General features: G+C 39.1%; 1 protein-coding gene across 1 annotated transcript in view; it reads left to right on the top strand.

Annotated features, from left to right (window-relative positions):
* apbb1 (amyloid beta (A4) precursor protein-binding, family B, member 1 (Fe65)) overlaps positions 1 to 19,715 on the top strand; it is a 101,848-nt gene that overhangs the window by 15,702 nt on the left and 66,431 nt on the right. Inside the window, exons 3-7 of the mRNA XM_084401084.1 lie at positions 1,942 to 2,132; positions 2,214 to 2,270; positions 2,353 to 2,429; positions 4,361 to 4,421; positions 4,508 to 4,654. Coding sequence (XP_084257210.1) covers positions 1,942 to 2,132; positions 2,214 to 2,270; positions 2,353 to 2,429; positions 4,361 to 4,421; positions 4,508 to 4,654 — 533 coding nt within the window. The remainder of the gene's footprint in view (positions 1 to 1,941; positions 2,133 to 2,213; positions 2,271 to 2,352; positions 2,430 to 4,360; positions 4,422 to 4,507; positions 4,655 to 19,715) is intronic.

Raw genomic sequence — 19,715 nt, 5'->3', positions numbered from 1 at the left:
TGGAGAGATCTTTGACAGGGCGAGATGCATATCATCCTCAAGGGTCAGCCTGGCCCTGTATTTGGTTTTAAGGGCTGTCATGGGGGGTGTTCTGCAGTTTCAGACCAGAATGACTCCAATGGGACCTCACTGAAACCTCAGGCTGGCATCTGAGGATATTTCTATAAGCTCTTCCAGAAGTCTTGATAGCAGAGTAGCTGGAAGCTTTGCTCTCAGTGAAGGGGTTTCTGACCCACAGAGACTCAGCTGCTTGCTCCCCAGAGCTTGGAAATAACTATCAGATTTCTCCAGGACCTTTGATAGATGCACTGTTATTTGACGTTGAATGATTTTAAAATTCAAATGTCTGTCTGCAATAAGTGCATGGGTGTGCTCGAACATGTCACTGATTCCGGAGGAGACACGGGTTTTCCACGTGTAGTTTTCTTTTGAACGCCTCAACTCGTTCATGCTGCACCACAGTGTTTATGTTTGCACCTTGCAGTGCTCTGTTAATTAATTTCACCGAATATGTCTGAAAGGTAGCTGAGTTGAGCAAGCCATTTGTCATCCGCTTTATTGCCACGAAGTCACGCAGAAAGCTGATCATTCTGACATTGTTGCGATGCGACGTTTGACTGTATTATTTGATAATGGTTTCTTAGCCAATTGTTTTGATTTGTCCTCTCCAAATAATTTCTTGACAATCTCTGTTGCGCATGGCAAAATCAAAGTTTCTGCAATTGTATGCCCTTTCATTGCTTTGGTGAATTTTTTTTTTTTTTTTAGCAACTGTATATGATATATAGTTTCTTGTCAGTAGCTGTGACTTCCCTCATCTCATTTTGTGAGAGTGTCAATTCTTTTGCTTTGCATTCAAAAAATGCCCTGGGCATGTCGCGGTATTGGGGACGAGTTGTCTGAAAATGTCTTATTAGTTTGGACGGCCTCATGCACTCGTTAGCAAGGACTTTGACGCAGAAAATGCACTGTGGCTGGGTCAGGGACTCTTTGCTACGATAAAATGAAATAAAGCCATAGTCAAGGTAACTATCTTGCTATTTCCTGCATTTCGTGTTTCCCGTATTGCTAGCACTGCTAGCACCGCGACCAGATGTGATGGGAGCTTCCTCACCTGGGTCATTATTATCAGCAGCTGTAGGCGAATCGGTGGGACTCTGTCTTTTTGTGGAGGACGAATTACAAATTTGTCCATTTTTTGGTCAGCTAAAATGAGCTAATCTAATATGATCGTTCTCCTTAATGCTCACTGCTCAACACTTTTCAAAATATGACGCGACCCCCCCACAGAGCTCGCTGAGGCCCCCTTGTGGGCCGCGACCCCCCTGTTGGGAACCGATGCCCTACACCATAGTGGGATCCAGCTCCGCTGATCAGATAAAAGACATCCGCTCAAACCACATCCAGAGGTAGTTCCAAACATTTCACATTTGTAGTGAATACGCTTATCTGACACATCCCAATAACACTGGGTTTAAAATATTTGCCAGTAATGAGGGGCTTTAAAATGACATATTTGGAAAGCTTCAAACTACTGTTCGCATTTGTGTATTATGCACATTCAAATCGACCTAACCTTTAATTTCTCTGGTTTAATTTAATTTTTTTTTAAGTTTAATATCATTCACCATTGTTTTGAAGCTCTTTTTTTTTTAAAGTATCGGTTCAGGCACCGGTACCATTTTCAAAGTATCGATTCGGCACTGGTATAAAAATAAAATAAAAAAAACGATACCCAACCCTACTCAACTGTTTGTTATAGGAACTGTTGCGATCAGTTAAGTTTCATTCAATGTTTTCCCCTTTTACCTGATAACCAATAATATAATTTTACTGCCAGGTGTAAACGGCCATCCGCCTCACCTGACAACTTTTGATCAGATCACTTGAAGTGTTAATACCAGGTGTAAACAGGCCCAAAGAAACGTTTCTTTATTGTAGAGTCCTATTGGGATGGCAGTGCGTTTGAGACGGACACGGACCTGCCCGCTGGCTGGATGCGAGTGCAGGACACATCAGGCACCTACTACTGGCACATTCCCACAGGCACCACACAGTGGGAGCCGCCCGGGCCCCTGGAGGAGAGACCCGCCAGCGCCTCGCCTGCGCTCACACCCGCTGACGGGCCACAGGTGCGCACACTTATTAATATATCACATCAGTATAAGGACTGTTGTAACCCATGTGAATGCTTATGTCACATTTGTAATTAGATTACATGGAACGGTGTTTCACAACCAAACACATTGAGTGTTGAAGAACTCTGGCAGGTAGGTTCATAATGGTGTTACAGACATACAAACACCTTATTCTGTTTTTTTAAGTCCATATAATGCTGTTTTTATTGATCAGAAGGAGGATATAGCTTCTGATGAAAGTCTGAAGGAGTTTGAGGGAGCGACTCTACGCTACGCCTCCATCAATCTCAGGTACAAGATCAATCAAACATCACACTGAGGCCATCCTTAAAAATATTCTTGTTTGCCGTAACCCGACCGACCCTGTCAATTTAGTACCGACCCAATTATTTATTTATTTTCCCTTTCAGTCCGACCGACTTGCCGGTTGTAAACTTGCGTTAAGACCGACCGATTTTTTTTTAACTCTTCAAACAACTAATACAAATGCAATAAAATAATATTAGTTATTAAGTATTGTGAATATAAATTGCCTAGACTTACATACAAACATAAGCTACGTTCTTTCTTTTAAATAAAAACCCGTGGCGCGTCATCTGATTATGTTTACACCATTGGTTAACCATTAACGCATGTCACACTACTGCCTGCAAGCTAATGGTGCGTTCAAGTCGTCTCGTATAGATCGTATTTACGAGTTGAACGCACTTGAACGCCACCACAATGTCGTAAATACCAGTGGGGAGCTCGGGATTTTCTCTAAGCTCCGATCTTTCCGAGTTGGGGGCGTGTCAGTGATTAACATGGCGGAATACACAATACGTAAAGGTATTTAGCTGTGATATTGTCAGGCTTTTCTATTAACAGCTCAGTTAGCTAATCGCCAACACAGAATACGATAGTATTATAATACAACAATGCAACATGTAACGATGTGTTGGCAGTGGCTTCATAAATGAATTAAAAACATAAAAATACAAAGTACACCTGATGCACATTTCTTTGTTCTTCATTTTCTAGAACTAGAGTTTAAGAACCTTACTGTATTTTTGTGTAATTAATTAAGAGAAAGTACTCCGCCATTTTGCTCTGAGCCGACGAAAGTGACTTGAACGCACATGCCGTTATAAACACGACTTCCCACCTCGTACGTACGAACTTCTCAGGAGGACTTGAACGCACCATAAGTTTGCTTCGTTTCATTCACTGTCAATGGTTCGCGCTTGGTAATGATGGCTGCGGCTTTACTCTAAAGATTATTTCATTTTTATATGTTTAAAAAATAAACATGCGAGAGCGTGTTATAGGCTATATGTCATGTTTTAGTCAGATATGACGACGCTACTGCAACACGCATTGCCGCAGATGAGAAGCTGAGCATCAACGTGCAAACTATCGCAAATCAAAGTGAAAGTAAGTCGCTGACGCTTAACACACAATCATCATCATTAAATGTAAAGAAACGAAATGATCTTACCAAGGCTGTTTCCGCTTTCTCTTATTGCGGACTTTGATTCAGAAATTTTAGCTGATCAATAAAATAATGTAGTCATAACTGTTGCTTTCGGTGACCTGCACTCCATTAAATCTACATATAGCGGTAATTGAAGATCGGATTTATATCCGCAAAAAAACAACACACATTTAGCCTATGTAACCAGGTGTAAATGGAATCGTTTTGATAAATCAGATTGCAATCCGATCTGAGAAAACCGAGAAAACGCATGAAGTGGCCTGGTGTAAACAGCCCTTAGACATAGGTGAAAAATGTCATCCCACCCCCCCCACCGACCCTGATTTTCTTTTTTTTTAAATGAAAAAATATATACTTTTTTATATTATTTTTTTTATATATAAAAAAATATAGACCGACCTACCGACCCTTTTTTTTCTTTTTTTTTGCTGTTACTGCAAACCAAAATATTTTTAAGGATGGCCTGAGCATGACACAGTATCACGGCACAAAAACATTTATATGGCGTTGCATTTATGCATTTCTTAGACGCTTATCTAAAGCCACTCACGTTAAGACTCCTGAAGGGGTGCCCAATCCTGTTCCTGGAGAAAGTTCAGCTTCAACCCCTGATCAAACGCAGCTGAACCAGCAGATTCATATCTTCAGGAACACTTGATATACAGAGAAGTTTGCAGGATTGGGCTCTAGTGTTTGAGCTACGGGAGTATTGACCCGTCTCTGTGTGTCATCATCTTGTTGTGTGCAGTTTTTCTCAGTCTGAGGAGGAAGAGGAACAGTCTTATGTCAGCAGTACCGAGGGGGTGAAGGTAAACACACTGATGACTGAACACATACACATCATCTAGATGCTGGTGTTCTTCATGCTTGTGTGTGTGTGTGTGTGTGTTTGCAGTGTTTTGCGGTGCGATCTCTGGGCTGGGTGGAGATATCAGAGGAGGAAATGGCTCCTGGCAGGAGTAGTGTTGCCGTTAATAACTGCATCCGACAGCTGTCCTACCAGAAACACAATCTCGACGACGCGGCTGGCATCTGGGGCGAGGTGGGTGCATATGTCTGGAAATTGTTCAAATTTGAATGGATGAATGATTAAAACAGACATTGGCTATGTTATTATAAAAAAAACACTACATTGAAGAGAAGCATGGCAGCACTTCACTCCAAACACAGAAGCAAGCAACATTTTCTATGGTTTTATTTAATTTTTGATATGTTTGCCAGTATTTCATAGTTTGTATGTAAAATAGTAAAATAATAATCGAACTTATTAAAGTTTAAAATCGATTGTAGAATTACAAGTTTTAAATCAGGATTTTTTCAAATGTGTCTGTCCATTAGAATGTACAGTGGATTCCAAAGTCTATTATGAAATCACATTCCAGTAACTGAAGTCCAGTAATGCTGATTGAAATTTCTTATATAAAAAATCTATATCACAGTACCGATACCTTTTTTTTAACAACTTTTTCATATGCAGAATATATAGTTCTTGAAGTGCTTGAACATATAGCTGATGGAAATATCTCAGATGTTGACTTTATGTGGAGTGATGAGGAAGATGGAGATGTAAGAAAAATATTCGTATTTAAAACTTTATAAAGTAAAATGACTAGCTTCCGGCCAAACGAACATACGGATTTGACTTAAATCTAAAGCATAACTTGAATATGAATATTTTACTTACACAAACGCATCGCTTCGCTTCAGAAGGCCTTTATTTACCCCCCAGAGCCACATGGAGCACTTTTATCATGGATAGATGCACTTTTATGGACTTTCAAAACAGAAACAGCCATTCACGGCCATTATAAAGCTTGGAAGCCAGGACATTTTTTAATATAACTCCGATTGTATTCGTCTGAAAGAAGAATGTCATATACATCTAGGATGGCTTGAGGGTGAGTAAATCATGGGCTAATTTAAAATTTTGGGTGAACTATCCCTTTATAGGTACAGTACACCCAAAAATTATATTTGTCATCACTTTAAATTATACAAATATCAGAACTAAACCCATTTTATTCTTTTTTTAAGAATTATGTTTAAGTTAAGTTTAAAAACAGCCAGAATAGTTATTTAGTCCAAAAAATAAATAAATGAAGTCATTCATAGTGCTATGCTGCCCTCTTGTGTTCAAAATCAGGTAGGCCTATAGTATGGTATAGTTGTATAGTAGTATAGTATAGTATGTTAGGGATGTGACTCTGGGAATATTTCCCCACCGGTTAATCGACGTGTGACATCGCTGGGGGCTTTTGAATCGCTAACTTAAAAACGAAAGTAAAATATGTTCGTCCGCACGGACATTGATAATGGTGCGGAGCAGAGCGTGCGTTTTCAATGAATTCCTATGGAAGTAGGAAGGAACTAAAAAACGTTGACTCTGTTCTGCTCGTTCCTCACACGCACCGTTATGAATGCCCGTGCAGCCGTGAGCATTTTTGGTTTAATTTTAAAATTAGCGCCTTTCGGGGGGTGAATTGCTTGAATTTATTTTGCAAAAGCACAATGTTGTGTTTTATTGCGACTGTACATAAATATAAGTTAACACTTTGTAGTTTGAACGATGTCCTGTATGAAAATAATGACAGAGTATATTTTTGTGTGTCCACTGTTCAATCGCGCCCGCGCCCCACACACACACACACACACACACACACACACACATTCCAGCATTGCAATCTTGATATCGCAGCCTGTTCATTATAGCCTTAATAAAAAATAATAATAAAATAGTCAACCTAACATATAAAAATTACACTGCTCTGTTTAAATAGTCAGTAGTAGGCTACAATTCGTACCATTCACAGTAAGCAGTGCTCTGATGTTTCCAAGCACATTTTTGCACGTGTGAAGAGGATGATTTTTTTTCCGTTGATATTGGAATGTGAGTGAAGTACAAAGCCTATGATAAAGAATAGTTTAGCATCCAAATACATTGCAAATGTTGAAACATTTTGATTCTAATGAGAGGGTTACGTGAGCCAAACACTTACTTTTGTTTTCATTTTAATTTTATTTCGGTTTGGCTTGTTTATGGTTATATAATAGTTAATTATAGTTATTTTTAATATTATTATATATAATATATAATATATTTTTAATACTATTATATATAACTATATAATAGTTATTTATAGTTATTTTTTATTATTGTTCCGTTCTGAATATCATTCAATTTAAAGGATTTGTTGTGGAATATTTTGAGTGTATCATAAAATCAGAATAATTCTCTCGTTTTAGTGATTCCCTAGTTATTTTTATTTTTTTTCATTGTTCTAATCAGGTCAGGCAAGTAAAATTCTCTGTCTTGTCCCTTAAATTTTATATATATATATATATATATATATATATATATATATATATATATATATATATACATAGTGGTTAAAGTGGGATTTGGCAGGTGTGGGAACCCTCAAATTTTGTGTAGGTGCAACAGGGAAAAATTACTCACTGTGGGACAACACATTTAGTATTGTGGCATAGCAATACTTTTTGGGACAAGAGCATCACTGTGGCGCCAAGTATCACAAAACTTATTTACTTGATATTTTAATGGTATTATTTTGGTCCATCTACATCTACACTGATATGATGACAATTCTATGTTAAAATTGCTGCCCACCACAATATGTAACACAACCTTGTTTTGGAAAATTTGGATTTCTCTGACATAATTATGTGCAATTTAGGGCTTTTGAAGGCCAATTTTTTATTTTTTTTTATAAGAAATAGGTTTAAAACCTTGTCATTAGATTATCAATACCTGCTCTCTCCTCATCTTCATCTTTCTTTTTCTCTCAGTCTCCTTATCCTGCCCTATTTCTTCCCCTCCTAAAGCTGAACTTTGACTGATAGTGTTTTCATTTTTCGTCTGTGTCAGTGAAGAAAGTAAACAAAGGCTCAAATGTTTTATGAATCATTTTCTTAGACAAGTTAATTTACTCAAGGCTACCAGGAAAGCTGTAGCCTAAGTCCGTATTGCCAATAGGAACCTTCTACAAGCTTTGGAATTTGAAAACGTCTGTTTTTAAATGTTAAAAGCAATTTTAAATAAGACAAATTATAGTCTACGTTTAACACAGTTGGTGGAATTGGCAGACGTCCTTTAGGTGAGTGTGTGTGTGTATATATATATATATATATATATATATATATATATATATATATATACACACAAGGGCTGCACGATATTGGAAAAAAAAATTACATTGCGATATTTTTTTCCCAACGATATATATCGCGATATTGCGAGCCATCAATCCAGGCTAAAGTCAATAATTACCATTCCATGTTATTAATAATTTCACTAATAAGCAAGCTTCATTACAAGTGACAAAAAGGCCACTTAATATTTTATTCCAGAAACATATTTCTCTCAGAATTCGGTGAACGTTCTACACAGGACCTAACGTTCTTCAGGTTCTAGGACCCGAAAAATGATGTTTTCTGTGCTGATTCAGTGACGCGTTCATGTAAACGGCACCTAGAACCAGCAAAAGTAATGATTAATAGTATGTAAAATATTATAATGAAACATTTTAATTGTTTATTAATAAACAAGTGTTTTCTGTAAAGATTAAGTTGACAATAGCCTACTTTTTTTTTTTAATGGTTCTTCTGTAGATAAGTTACATTTCTATTTTTTTTTTATTATTATTGTTATTTTTCGGTGTGTGAGGCGAGTAGGCTACCTTTTATGCTGAGTTTCGGTTCATGGATGATAGCTTAATCTCCAGTTCAGGCGCTGGCTGCTATATTTAATTTTTAGGCTATTTATTAAATCCAGGAAATTGGATAATGAAATACTGATTAAAATTAAGATACAATTAATACAAAACGAAATTCGTTTTAAAGAAAGGCTTTGTGCTTTCTGTTTGAGGTCTCTGTGAAAGTTTTAAAGCAGTCTTTTAGTGCCGCTTTCATAACAGCCGCGTGACGAGTCCGTAATGTCACGTAACATTTTTTTCCTCATAAATGCGAACACGAAACGACTTTTTTTTAAAAGACAACCATCCACAACTTTATAACACTCCAGCAAAGTAACCTACCTCTTTTTGGTCAACATCCTCCTTTTTGTAGACGAAATAGGCTAGTCCCAAATAGCTGATTTTGACTTTTTTTGCGGTGGATCCTCTTCGTCGCGCATTTTTAGCTATAGGATTGCCAGTGAATGTTGGCTGTGAGTGGTGAGCGCGTTCCTGTCAGATCCTCACTGTGCAGGCACGCGGAACGCGTATGTCACCCCAGCAAAAAGCCATACAACAAACTTGTGTTTAGTCAAGTCAAGTCAAGTCATTTTCATTTATATAGCGCTTTTAACAATGTAGATTGTCTCAAAGCAGCTTTACAGAGATAAATGTATAATTTAACGTAAGATTGTTTTGCGGTTCTTTAATAAAGTTATTTTCCAGCTAAAGTTAGTTTTGATTGATTCGCTTCCGTCGCAACGATCATTTGTTTCCTAACTAGGGCCGCCAAGACGACACGATTCTCTCTACACAGACTCTAAACGCGAACCTGTGAGAAACGCTGATGGCGTTCAGATGCGCATTAAGAACGGGTTCCATAGTTATGTGCGTTTGAATATATGTGTGCAGGTTTGGAATTCCCTACAAACCAAACCTAAACAAATTACTGGTGTTTCCTTATAGTTTTGATTCAGAATTTTATTTTATCAATTCGGGGTAGATACGCAAATTGAGTTTTCCCGACGACGCGTTATCTGTAGAGTGGGAAAGGGATCCTCCATAGGGAGAGACTAGTTGGCACTTAAGCACTGCGTTGACACCGGGTCCAGGCGAAGGTCCTTCATCAGATCTGGAAACGGCCTGGATCCGGCAGGCTGCGGGAAAACCTTGGGATAAACAAAGACACTAAAATTAGCGTAGATGCCATTCTTCTCATGATGTAACAAGTACATCAGGATTTATGGGAAGTGTTCCCGGTTCCAGCTGACCTAATCTATGCAGCCTAATATTGAATTATAGAAGTCTATAATGTATTATGTGAACGCTATGTCAAAGAGATGTGTCTTTAATCTAGATTTGAACTGACAGAGTGTGTCTGCTTCCCGGACAATGGTAGGAAGGCTGTTCCAAAGTTTTGGTGCTAAATAGGAAAAGGATCTACCGCCAGCAGTCGATTTTGATATTCTAGGTATTATCAACTGGCCGGAATTTTGAGATCGCAATAGACGTGAAGGAGTATAATGCGTTAAGAGCTCGCTCAAGTACTGCGGAGCTAAACCATTTAGTGCTTTGTAAGTAATCAGCAATATTTTAAAATTGATGCGATGTTTAATAGGGAGCCAGTGCAGTTTTGACAGAACCGGGCTAATATGCTCATACTTCCTGGTTCTGGTAAGAACTCGAGCTGCTGCGTTTTGAACTAGCTGTAGTTTGTTTATTAAGCGTGCAGGGCAACCACCCAGTAGAGCATTACAATAATCTAGCCTTGAGGTCATGAACGCATGGACTAATTGTTCCGCATTTGTCAATGAGAGCATATGACGTAATTTAGATATATTTTTAAGATGGAAAAATGCGGTTTTACAGATACTAGACACGTGACTTTCAAATGAAAGATTGGTATCAAAGAGCACACCCAGGTTCCTAACCGACGACGAAGACTTAACAGAGCAGCCATCAAGTGTTAGACAGTATTCTAGGTTATTACGTGAGGAAGTTTTTTGTCCAATAATTAGAATCTCTGTTTTTTCAGAATTTAGAAGTAGGAAATTACGAGTCATCCAATTTTTTATATCAGCTATGCATTCTGTTAATTTAGTGAATTGGTAAGTTTCGTTAGGTTTTGAAGAAATATAGAGCTGAGTATCGTCGGCATAACAGTGGAAGCTAATTCCATGTTTCCTAATGATATCTCCTAATGGCAGCATGTACAGAGTGAACAGCAGCGGTCCTAGTACTGAGCCCTGTGGTACGCCATACTGAACTTGTGATTGATAAGACATCTCTTCATTTACTGCTACAAACTGATAACGGTCAGATAAGTATGATTTAAACCATGCTAGTGCAATTCCACTAATGCCAACATAGTTTTCTAGTCTATTTAAAAGAATGTTGTGGTCAATGGTGTCAAACGCAGCACTAAGATCGAGTAACACTAATAGCGAGATACAACCACGATCGGATGATAAGAGCAAATCATTTGTTACTCTAACGAGAGCAGTCTCAGTACTATGGTATGGTCTAAATCCAGACTGAAAATCCTCGCAGATATCATTTCTTTCTAGAAAGGAACATAGTTGTGAAGATAGCCTACTGCCTTTTCTAGTATCTTTGACAGAAAAGGTAGATTCGAGATCGGCCTGTAATTGACTAATTCTGAAGGATCAAGTTGCATTTTTTTAACAAGCGGTTTAATCATAGCCAGCTTAAAGTTTTTTGGAACGTATCCTAGAGACAAAGAGGAATTAATGATATTAAGAAGAGGATCTATGACCTCTGGAAGCATCTCTTTCAGTAGCTTAGTCGGTATAGGGTCTAACATACATGTTGTAGATTTAGATGATTTAACGAGTTTAGTAAATTCTTCCTCTCCTATAGCAATGAATGAATCAAATTTTTCCTCAGGGAGACTACAATGCACTGCCTGATGCGATACTGTAGTAGACGGTTGCATAGTTATAATTTTATCCCTGATATTATCAATCTTATAAGTGAAGAAGTTCATAAAGTCATTACTGCTGTGCTGCTTGGAACCTTCTGTGTTTGAAGCTTTCTTTTTCGTTAGTTTAGCCACTGTTTCAAATAAATACCTAGGATTATGTTTATTTTCTTCTAATAGGTTTGAAAAATAAGCAGATCTAGCAGCTTTTAAAGCCTCTCTGTAAGCAATCGAGCTCTCTTTCCATGAAATGCGAAATACCTCTAATTTTGTTTTCTTCCAGTTGCGCTCCATTTTTCTGGCTGCTCTCTTAAGGGCCCGAGTGTGCTCGTTGTACCACGGCGTTGGATTATTTTCTTTAATCTTCTTTAAGCACAAAGGAGCAACTGTGTCTAAAGTGCTGGAAAAGAGAGAGTTAAAAGTTTCTGTTGCAATATCAAGTTTTTCTAAGCTATCCGGGATGCTAAAATTATGAAACTGATCAGGAAGATTATTAATAAAGCAATCTTTAGTAGCAGAAGTGATAGGTCTAACATATTTGTAACACGGAGTCGACTTTGCAGCCTTGGCTAAATGTAATTTACACGAGACTAGATAATGATCTGAGATGTCATCGCTCTGCTGCAGAATTTCAACGGCATCAACATCTATTCCATGTGATAATATTAGATCTAGAGTATGATTACGACGATGAGTAGGTCCTGACACGTGTTGTCTAACTCCAATTGAGTTTACAATGTCTTTAAATGCCAAACCCAATGCATCTTTTTCATTATCGATGTGTATATTAAAATCACCAACAATTAGTACTTTATCTGCAGCCAATACTAACTCTGATAGAAAGTCCGCAAATTCTTTGATAAAGTCTGTATGGTGCCCTGGTGGCCTGTATACAGTAGCCAGCACAAATCTCAAACGTGATTTATCATTTTTACTATATATTTTTACATTAAGCACTAACACTTCAAAAGAATTATATTCGAAACTTGATTTCTTAGTGGTTTTGAAAATATTACTATAAATTACAGCAACACCACCCCCTTTGCGTTTCAGACGAGGTTCATGTTTATAACAGTAATCTTGCGCGGTGGACTCATTTAAAGTAATGTAATCGTTTGGTTTTAGCCAGGTTTCTGTCAAACACAGCACATCTAGGTTATTATCTGAAATCATATCATTAACAATGAGTGCTTTTGAAGTAAGCGATCGAATATTCAGCAACCCAAGCTTTAGCATTTGCTCATCTGTATTATAGCTGTTTTTTATTTGTTGAACATCAATTAAATTTTTAACCTTGGATAGGTTTAAACATTTTTTGGATTTCCAAAATTGGGGAACAGACACAGTCTCTATATGATGATAGCTAGGTGAAAGAGGCTCTATGTGATGGGATTTATCTGACCTGGGTGACGCGAGGCTGCTAGCAGACGGTTGGTTTAGCCAGTCTGTCTGCTTCCTGACCTGGTGCCCAATTTGTCATGTTTGAGCTCTAAGACTATGAGCCATATTACTAGATAGAAGAGCAGCACCATCCCAGGAGGGATGAATACCATCTCTTTTCAACAGGTCAGGTTTGCCCCAAAAACTTTTCCAATTGTCTATGAATTCTATATTATTACACGGACACCACTCAGACAGCCAGCGATTCAGTGAACACAATCTACTAACTATCTCATCACTCCTGCGAACAGGAAGGGGGCCAGAGCAAATTACAGTGCCTGACATCGTACTTGCAAGTTCACACACCTCTTTAATATTAATTTTGGTGATCTCCAACTGGCGGAGTCGAACATCATTAGTGCCGACATGAATAATGATCTTAGAGAATTTACGATTAGCATTAGCCAGCACTTTTAAATTTGCTTTGATGTCAGGCGCTCTGGCTCCCGGCAAACATGTGACTATGTTAGCTGGTGTCTCTATTTTCACGTTCCGTGTGATCGAATCACCAATTACTAGGGCACAATCAACAGAATTCTCAGTGGGTGTTTCACTGAGCGGGGCAAATCGATTTGTTGTGGTAATCGGAACGGAAGAGTGGTTTTTTGATCTGCGACTAGAGCGATCCCTCACTGTCACCCATTTGCCCGGCTGCACAGGCTCTACTTCAGCTGGAACCGAATCATGTAAAGAGTTCACTATGCTAGGCGCATCCAAAATAGTATCTAAAGCTCTAGCACTCTTACTATCCTCAATTAAAGTTTGGATGCGTGTCTCTAATTCTGAAATCTTCTCTGTCAGCCTAACTGTCTCCTTACATTTATCACATATAAATCCTACATTGCCAACAGAGAAGTCTATGCTAAACATGTGACATGAAGTGCAAGTGACAATAACAGGACAAGACATTACTCACCGTGTTTGTTGACTGATTATCACTTACCTGAGCTTTTATGAACTCAAAGGCGCGAGCGCGCGAGAGAAAAATAAATAAATAAAACAGCTGAGCGCACGGGTGGCGCGTTAACAGGCTAGCAGTAGCGAATTAGCGTGTTGTGTTAGTAGTAACGGAAGCTAGCGATGTCAATCTGAGATGTTGGGTAAGCTGTATTTAGTATAAACAACTACAAATTGTAGTAAATGATGGTTCAAAACAAAGAAATACGAGGCTAAGACGGAGCTTACAGCACCGAAGCAAACACACTCACAGGCAGCAGGCAGCGAGTTTACTGTGTGCTACCCTGGTGCTACCGTTCTCTTACACTATGGGTGCTACTAACGTAACGTTACCCTTCACATCGCATGTTCCGGCGATGTGACTATCGCTCATTCGCACATCGCGATGTCGATGTTAAACCAGAATATCGTTCAGCCCTAATATATATATATATATATATATACATATATATATATATATATATATATGTATATATGTATATATATATGTGTGTGTGTGTATATATATATATATATATATATATATATATATATATATAAATATAGCTGCGAGCAGCGATGAAGGGCCAAAGCCGGCGGCACCGCTTGGGCCCGTAATCGCCCGAATATTTCCATCATTATTTTCATAACTTGTAACGAAATAAAGTCGCTCACCTCAGAAAAACGAAATTTCATGTCCTGTCATCGTTATACTGTGCTCGTAGCGTGCACTCTTTAATTGCACGCGCAAATGTGCCGGCACACGCTGTATCACTTCACTAAAGCGCAAAAGAAATACGACCTAATTGTTGTTTGTTTCCATAACAAAATGCCACTGTGGTGGCTCATACCAAGATTGGATTAACAAAAACTAGTTTGGGACTGCTATTTAATAGCTTAACCTCGCAGTGACTACTTTTTATCAGTATTTGTCATATTCTTAATTTTTTTTTTGTATGTTAAGTAAAGGGGGACAGAACTTGTGTGTCAACAATTTTTGTGTAAACAAATGTATTATAATAGGCCTAAATAATTTCTAAAAAGGTGGGTCACGGCTTGATGACCATGGGGAAATGTGGGTCCCATGGCCAAACTATTCAGAACATCATTCAATGTAGTGATAATCGTAATTAATAATCACAATTACAATTTCTAGGGAATAATCGACAATTATGATTTTTGTCATAATCATGCAGTCCTACTTAATTCAAATAAAATGTGAATGCATTTGACATTAATTGTTGTTTACTTGTTTGTTTATATCCATAATTAATTGATACCTGATTCCCTTACAAGAATTTTTGGCCAAAAAGTCACTGAATCGATTTCAAGTCACTGAATCGTTTCGAATCGTATCGTTCTAAATGAACCAATATCGTCCTTGAATTGTATCAACAACCACGAATCGCGATACGAATCGAATCGTTGTTAAAACGAATCGTTACACCCCTAACATTTAGCATTGAAAGGTTGCCTCTAGTTCACATTTCAACATGTTTCTGTCTATATATAGATAGCCTACATATACATGTACGTCATAGGCTTCATGTTTTTACTCCAATCTCAATTCATAACGTACATTTTAGTCTGGCACCAGTTTAACTAGTAACTACAATGTAAAGTTTATACAACAATAACGTACTTACTATTAGGAGTGGAAATGTCTTACCTTAAAAATCTTCTCATCTTCAAATTGCGTTCTTCTAATTCTTCTGAGGTAAATCCAAGGTAAACAACACAGCACAAACACAGTCTCGATGAAAAGCAGAGAAGTACATTACTGTAATCTCTGATTCTTTGTTTTGAGGTAATGAGGGCGTTTACAGGCCCGCGTGGACTATTTGCATGTCAATCGCTCGTGCGCGCGTGAGCACATTAGAGGTAACTATATGTACCGCATGGCGGTACAAAATATGACCGCCGCTCAGGCCTGCACTGGCTTTCCACAAAAATAAATGACGTGGAGCAATTTGGCTGTATTGCGTGTTTATGTATATACCTAAAAAAAGTAGTAGTATGTGCATGTCTGTCTGTGTGTGTATGTGTGTGTGTTTGTGTATGTGTGTGTCTGTGTGTGTGTGTGTCTGTGCGTCAGAGGTGGGAGTAAATCACTAAATGCCAGTCTCAAGTCAAGTCCAAGTCTTAACATTGCAAGTCAAAGTCAAGTCAAGTCATTCTGTTGTAAGGCTCAAGTCAAAGTCAAGTCAAGTCATTCTGTTGTAAGGGTCAAGTCAAGTCAAGTCATACTCTTTGTCAAGTCATGATACTCTTTGTCAAGTTTGTGATTTGCCATTGTTGAGGACATCTGACACTCGTCATTTCCGGTGAGAGTACGCTGTGCGCGCCTTTGCTGCCGCTTCTCGCTGGAACTTTTTGTTTGTTTGTTTTGAACACTGTGCTGTGTTTCGCGTCTACCATGTCATCTCCCTGCTGAACTGGACGTTTGCTTGGACTTTATTGCTGTCACGACTAACACTACCTCTGGATCTTATTTCGGATACAACGCAGACACGGACTTATTCGAATACAACGCAGACACGCTGTAACTTTTGTCTGTCTGTTTTGAACACTGCTGTGTTTCGTGTCTACCGTGTCATCATCATCTTCCCTGCTGAACTGAACGTTTCCCTTGACTTTATTGATTGTCACTTACCTCTGGATATTATTTTGGATACAACGCAGACACTGACAACTCTTCGACTCATCACTGGCATTCATCCAACTCACACTACTCATCTGCTGTTTGCCGATCCTCGCACTACTCCACTGTACCTTCTACATAGGTGGCCGGTGAGTCTCCACTCCCTCGCTTATCTATCGTGGACAGTCTTTTGGATGGTTGGTTACCCCCAGTCATTCAATTTATCTGAAAGGTCGTCATGCTGTGTTGATCGTGCACAATTAGCAACGAGAGTAACGTTACAGCTGCTTTCTTGCATTTTTTGCAAGAAAAGTACGGTTTTCAACTGCCAGTGATGTTCTGTTGTCCCGCGGTCTGAATATGCATATTATTTGCAACATCTCTGCACTGCTTGGAGTTTTAACTCTGGGTTTATTGCTGAACTGTGTACCTATGGCTCTCAACTATTCATTACTCCAACTGCGTAGCCTGAAATCTCATCCTCGTCTTGATGCGACTACATACAGACTCTGCACGGAACTCGGGGTTGCTAGGCGACCGCGCTATGTATATCGTTCCTGTCGTCGCCATTTCTCCTCGCGCTGCCCATCGTCGTTAGCCATTCCTTCCATCTGGTCGAACAGATCGGATATCTGTAATTCTATACTGCCGTCTACTCACCGTGGTATACATCTTACCTCACTAATAACGGTTTCCTGTGTGATCTGTCTCTGACTAACCCATATACACGCAATAATTGCGCGTTCGATCCTGCAGTTGCGCTGTTTAACTGTCGGTCTCTCACAGATAAGGCTACTGTTCTTTGCTCACTACTAACTGAGAAAAACTTTGACTTTATGCTCCTCATTGAAACATGCCAAATTCCTAATGACTATTTCCACCTTAATCTACTCACTCCCTCTGGATACAGCTACCTGGCCAAACCTCGTCTGACATCAAGGGGTGGTGGCCTGGCTGCTGTTTATCGCAACAGTTTCAGTTTCTGTCAAAACTATTGACTTTCATGTGACTTCAACCTTTGAATATTTAGTTCTCAAAGTTTCCGGCACATCTCCAATGCTCTTGATTCTCCTGGATCGTCCACCTAAATCTGCCCTCAATATCCACGCCCCTCTTAAAAGTCGATTTGTGCCTTCTACGCACACGTCTCCCTGGTTTACCCCTGCACTTCGCAATCTAAAAACAGCTGGTCGTCGTCTTGAACGCCTGTACAGGAAAACTGGTTTAACTGTTCACCTTACTGCTTACAATGACCATATTCAGTTCTACAAATCTACTATATATACTGCACGCTCTAGTTACTACTCTGCCATCATTAACAATGCATCCTCTCGACCAAAAACACTGTTTTCTATAGTCAACAAACTCACCAACCCTCCTGCACCCGCTATGAGTAACTCCGCAGACCTCTGTGAGTCATTTCTACACTTCTTTCAAAGTAAGACTGATAGAATCTATACTCTCTTCCCATCCACTACCTCTACTATTGTTACACATGTCTTCCCCACCTCTTCTACATTTGGTACTCTCACTGCTTTTGCCCCGCCAACCCCTGCTTATATCTCTGAGTTAAATAACAAAGCAAACTCATCTTCCTGTCATCTTGATCCTGCTCCTACTACTCTACTCAAAAAAAGTGCACCCGTTATTTCACCGTCGATTTCACTTCTCATCACTCAACTTTTAAGCACTGGTGTTGTTCCTCTGGAACTTAAAACTGCTGCCGTCACTCCTGTCCTAAAGAAACCTGGCCTCGACCCCTCTGACATGGCCAACTACCGACCTATTTCTAATTTACCATTTCTTTCAAAACTGCTTGAGAAAGTGGTTGCTGCTCAACTTCAAACTCACTTGTCATCCAACAACCTTTATGAATGTTTTCAATCTGGTTTTCGCACCCTTCACAGCACTGAGACTGCACTTCTTAGGGTTGTTAATGATCTCCTTGTGGCCACTGACTCCGGCTCCACCAGTATTCTAATTCTCCTAGACATTTCCTCTGCATTTGATCTCAACTGCAATCTCTCATAGTATTCTCATTTCACGACTCTCTGCTCTTGGTATTTCTGGAACTGCCCTATCCTGGTTCACCTCCTACCTGTCTGATCGCCAGCATTACATCTCCATCCGCCAGTCAAAGTCCATTTCTGCCTCTGTCCCGCACGGTGTTCCTCAGGGTTCTGTTCTTGGGCCTCTTCTCTTCATTATCTACATGCTTCCACTAGGTGATATCATCCGTCATCATGGCTTCAAATTCCACTGTTATGCAGACGATACCCAACTATACATCCATTCCCTACGCAATGCTCCTTTCCCAACGCTTTCCATATCAGCTTGTATTGATGAAATAAATGCTTGGATGACCAGTAATTTTCTCAAACTCAACACAGACAAAACAGATTTACTTCTTATTGGTTCACCTCAAACTACATCCCGGGTCTGTGTTGACAATTTCAATATTGCTGGAGTTCCGGTTAAACCTTCCACCACTGTCAAAAACCTGGGTATAATCTTTGATTCCTCTCTTTCCTTTCTTCCTCACATCTCCTCTCTCACTAAATCTGCCTTCTTCCACCTTCGCAATATTGCACGCTTACGTCCATTTCTTACCATCAGTGATGCTGAGACCCTAGTTCATGCTTTCATCAGTTCACGGCTTGACTACTGCAATTCTCTTTTCTATGGTCTACCAAACTCATCATTAAATAAAATTCAATATATCCAGAACTCTGCCGCCAGAGTCCTCACTTACACTAAGAAATCTTCCCACATTACTCCCATCTTACGCAGTCTACATTGGTTACCCATCCGCTATCGCATTCAGTACAAGATACTCCTTATTACATTCAAAGCACTCCATGGTCTTGCCCCAAACTATATCTCTGACCTCATCCATACATACACACCTGTCCGCACACTTAGATCATCTGATACTGGTCTGTTGACAATCCCACGGCACAAACTATCATCATTTGGTGGAAGGGCTTTTTGCTCCGCTGCACCAACTCTTTGGAATTCAATTCCACAACAAATCCGCAATCTCTCATCACTACAAGACTTCAAAACCCACATTAAAACACATCTTTTTGTCACTTGTTTCCCTGACCCCTGAATGTTCTGATTCTATATGTACTATACCTCTACTATGTTATCCTTCACAGTTTATATGTATCGTCTCTGTCATGTTTCTATGTTATGTGTAATTGTAATTATTGTAAAGCGACCTTGAGTTCTCAGAAAGGCGCTATATAAAATAAACATATTATTATTAAGTCAAGTCAAGTCGCAACTTAGTCATCAAGTCATACCAAGTCACACACAGGCTCGTTTTACACATTTTTTTTAACTCTGGGACTTTTATTACAGACACAGAGGGCTGATGGGTTACAAAAATAAATAAACTAACTTGTGTGTAATAAATAAAATATCATTAAGAAGCACTTTAAATGCTCTA

This window comes from Rutilus rutilus (assembly GCF_951802725.1).
Source record: "Rutilus rutilus genome assembly, chromosome: 25".
NCBI lineage: Eukaryota > Metazoa > Chordata > Actinopteri > Cypriniformes > Leuciscidae > Rutilus > Rutilus rutilus.
The sequence above is the reverse complement of the archived record's forward strand: the minus strand, read 5'-3'. Positions and strand labels throughout refer to the sequence as shown.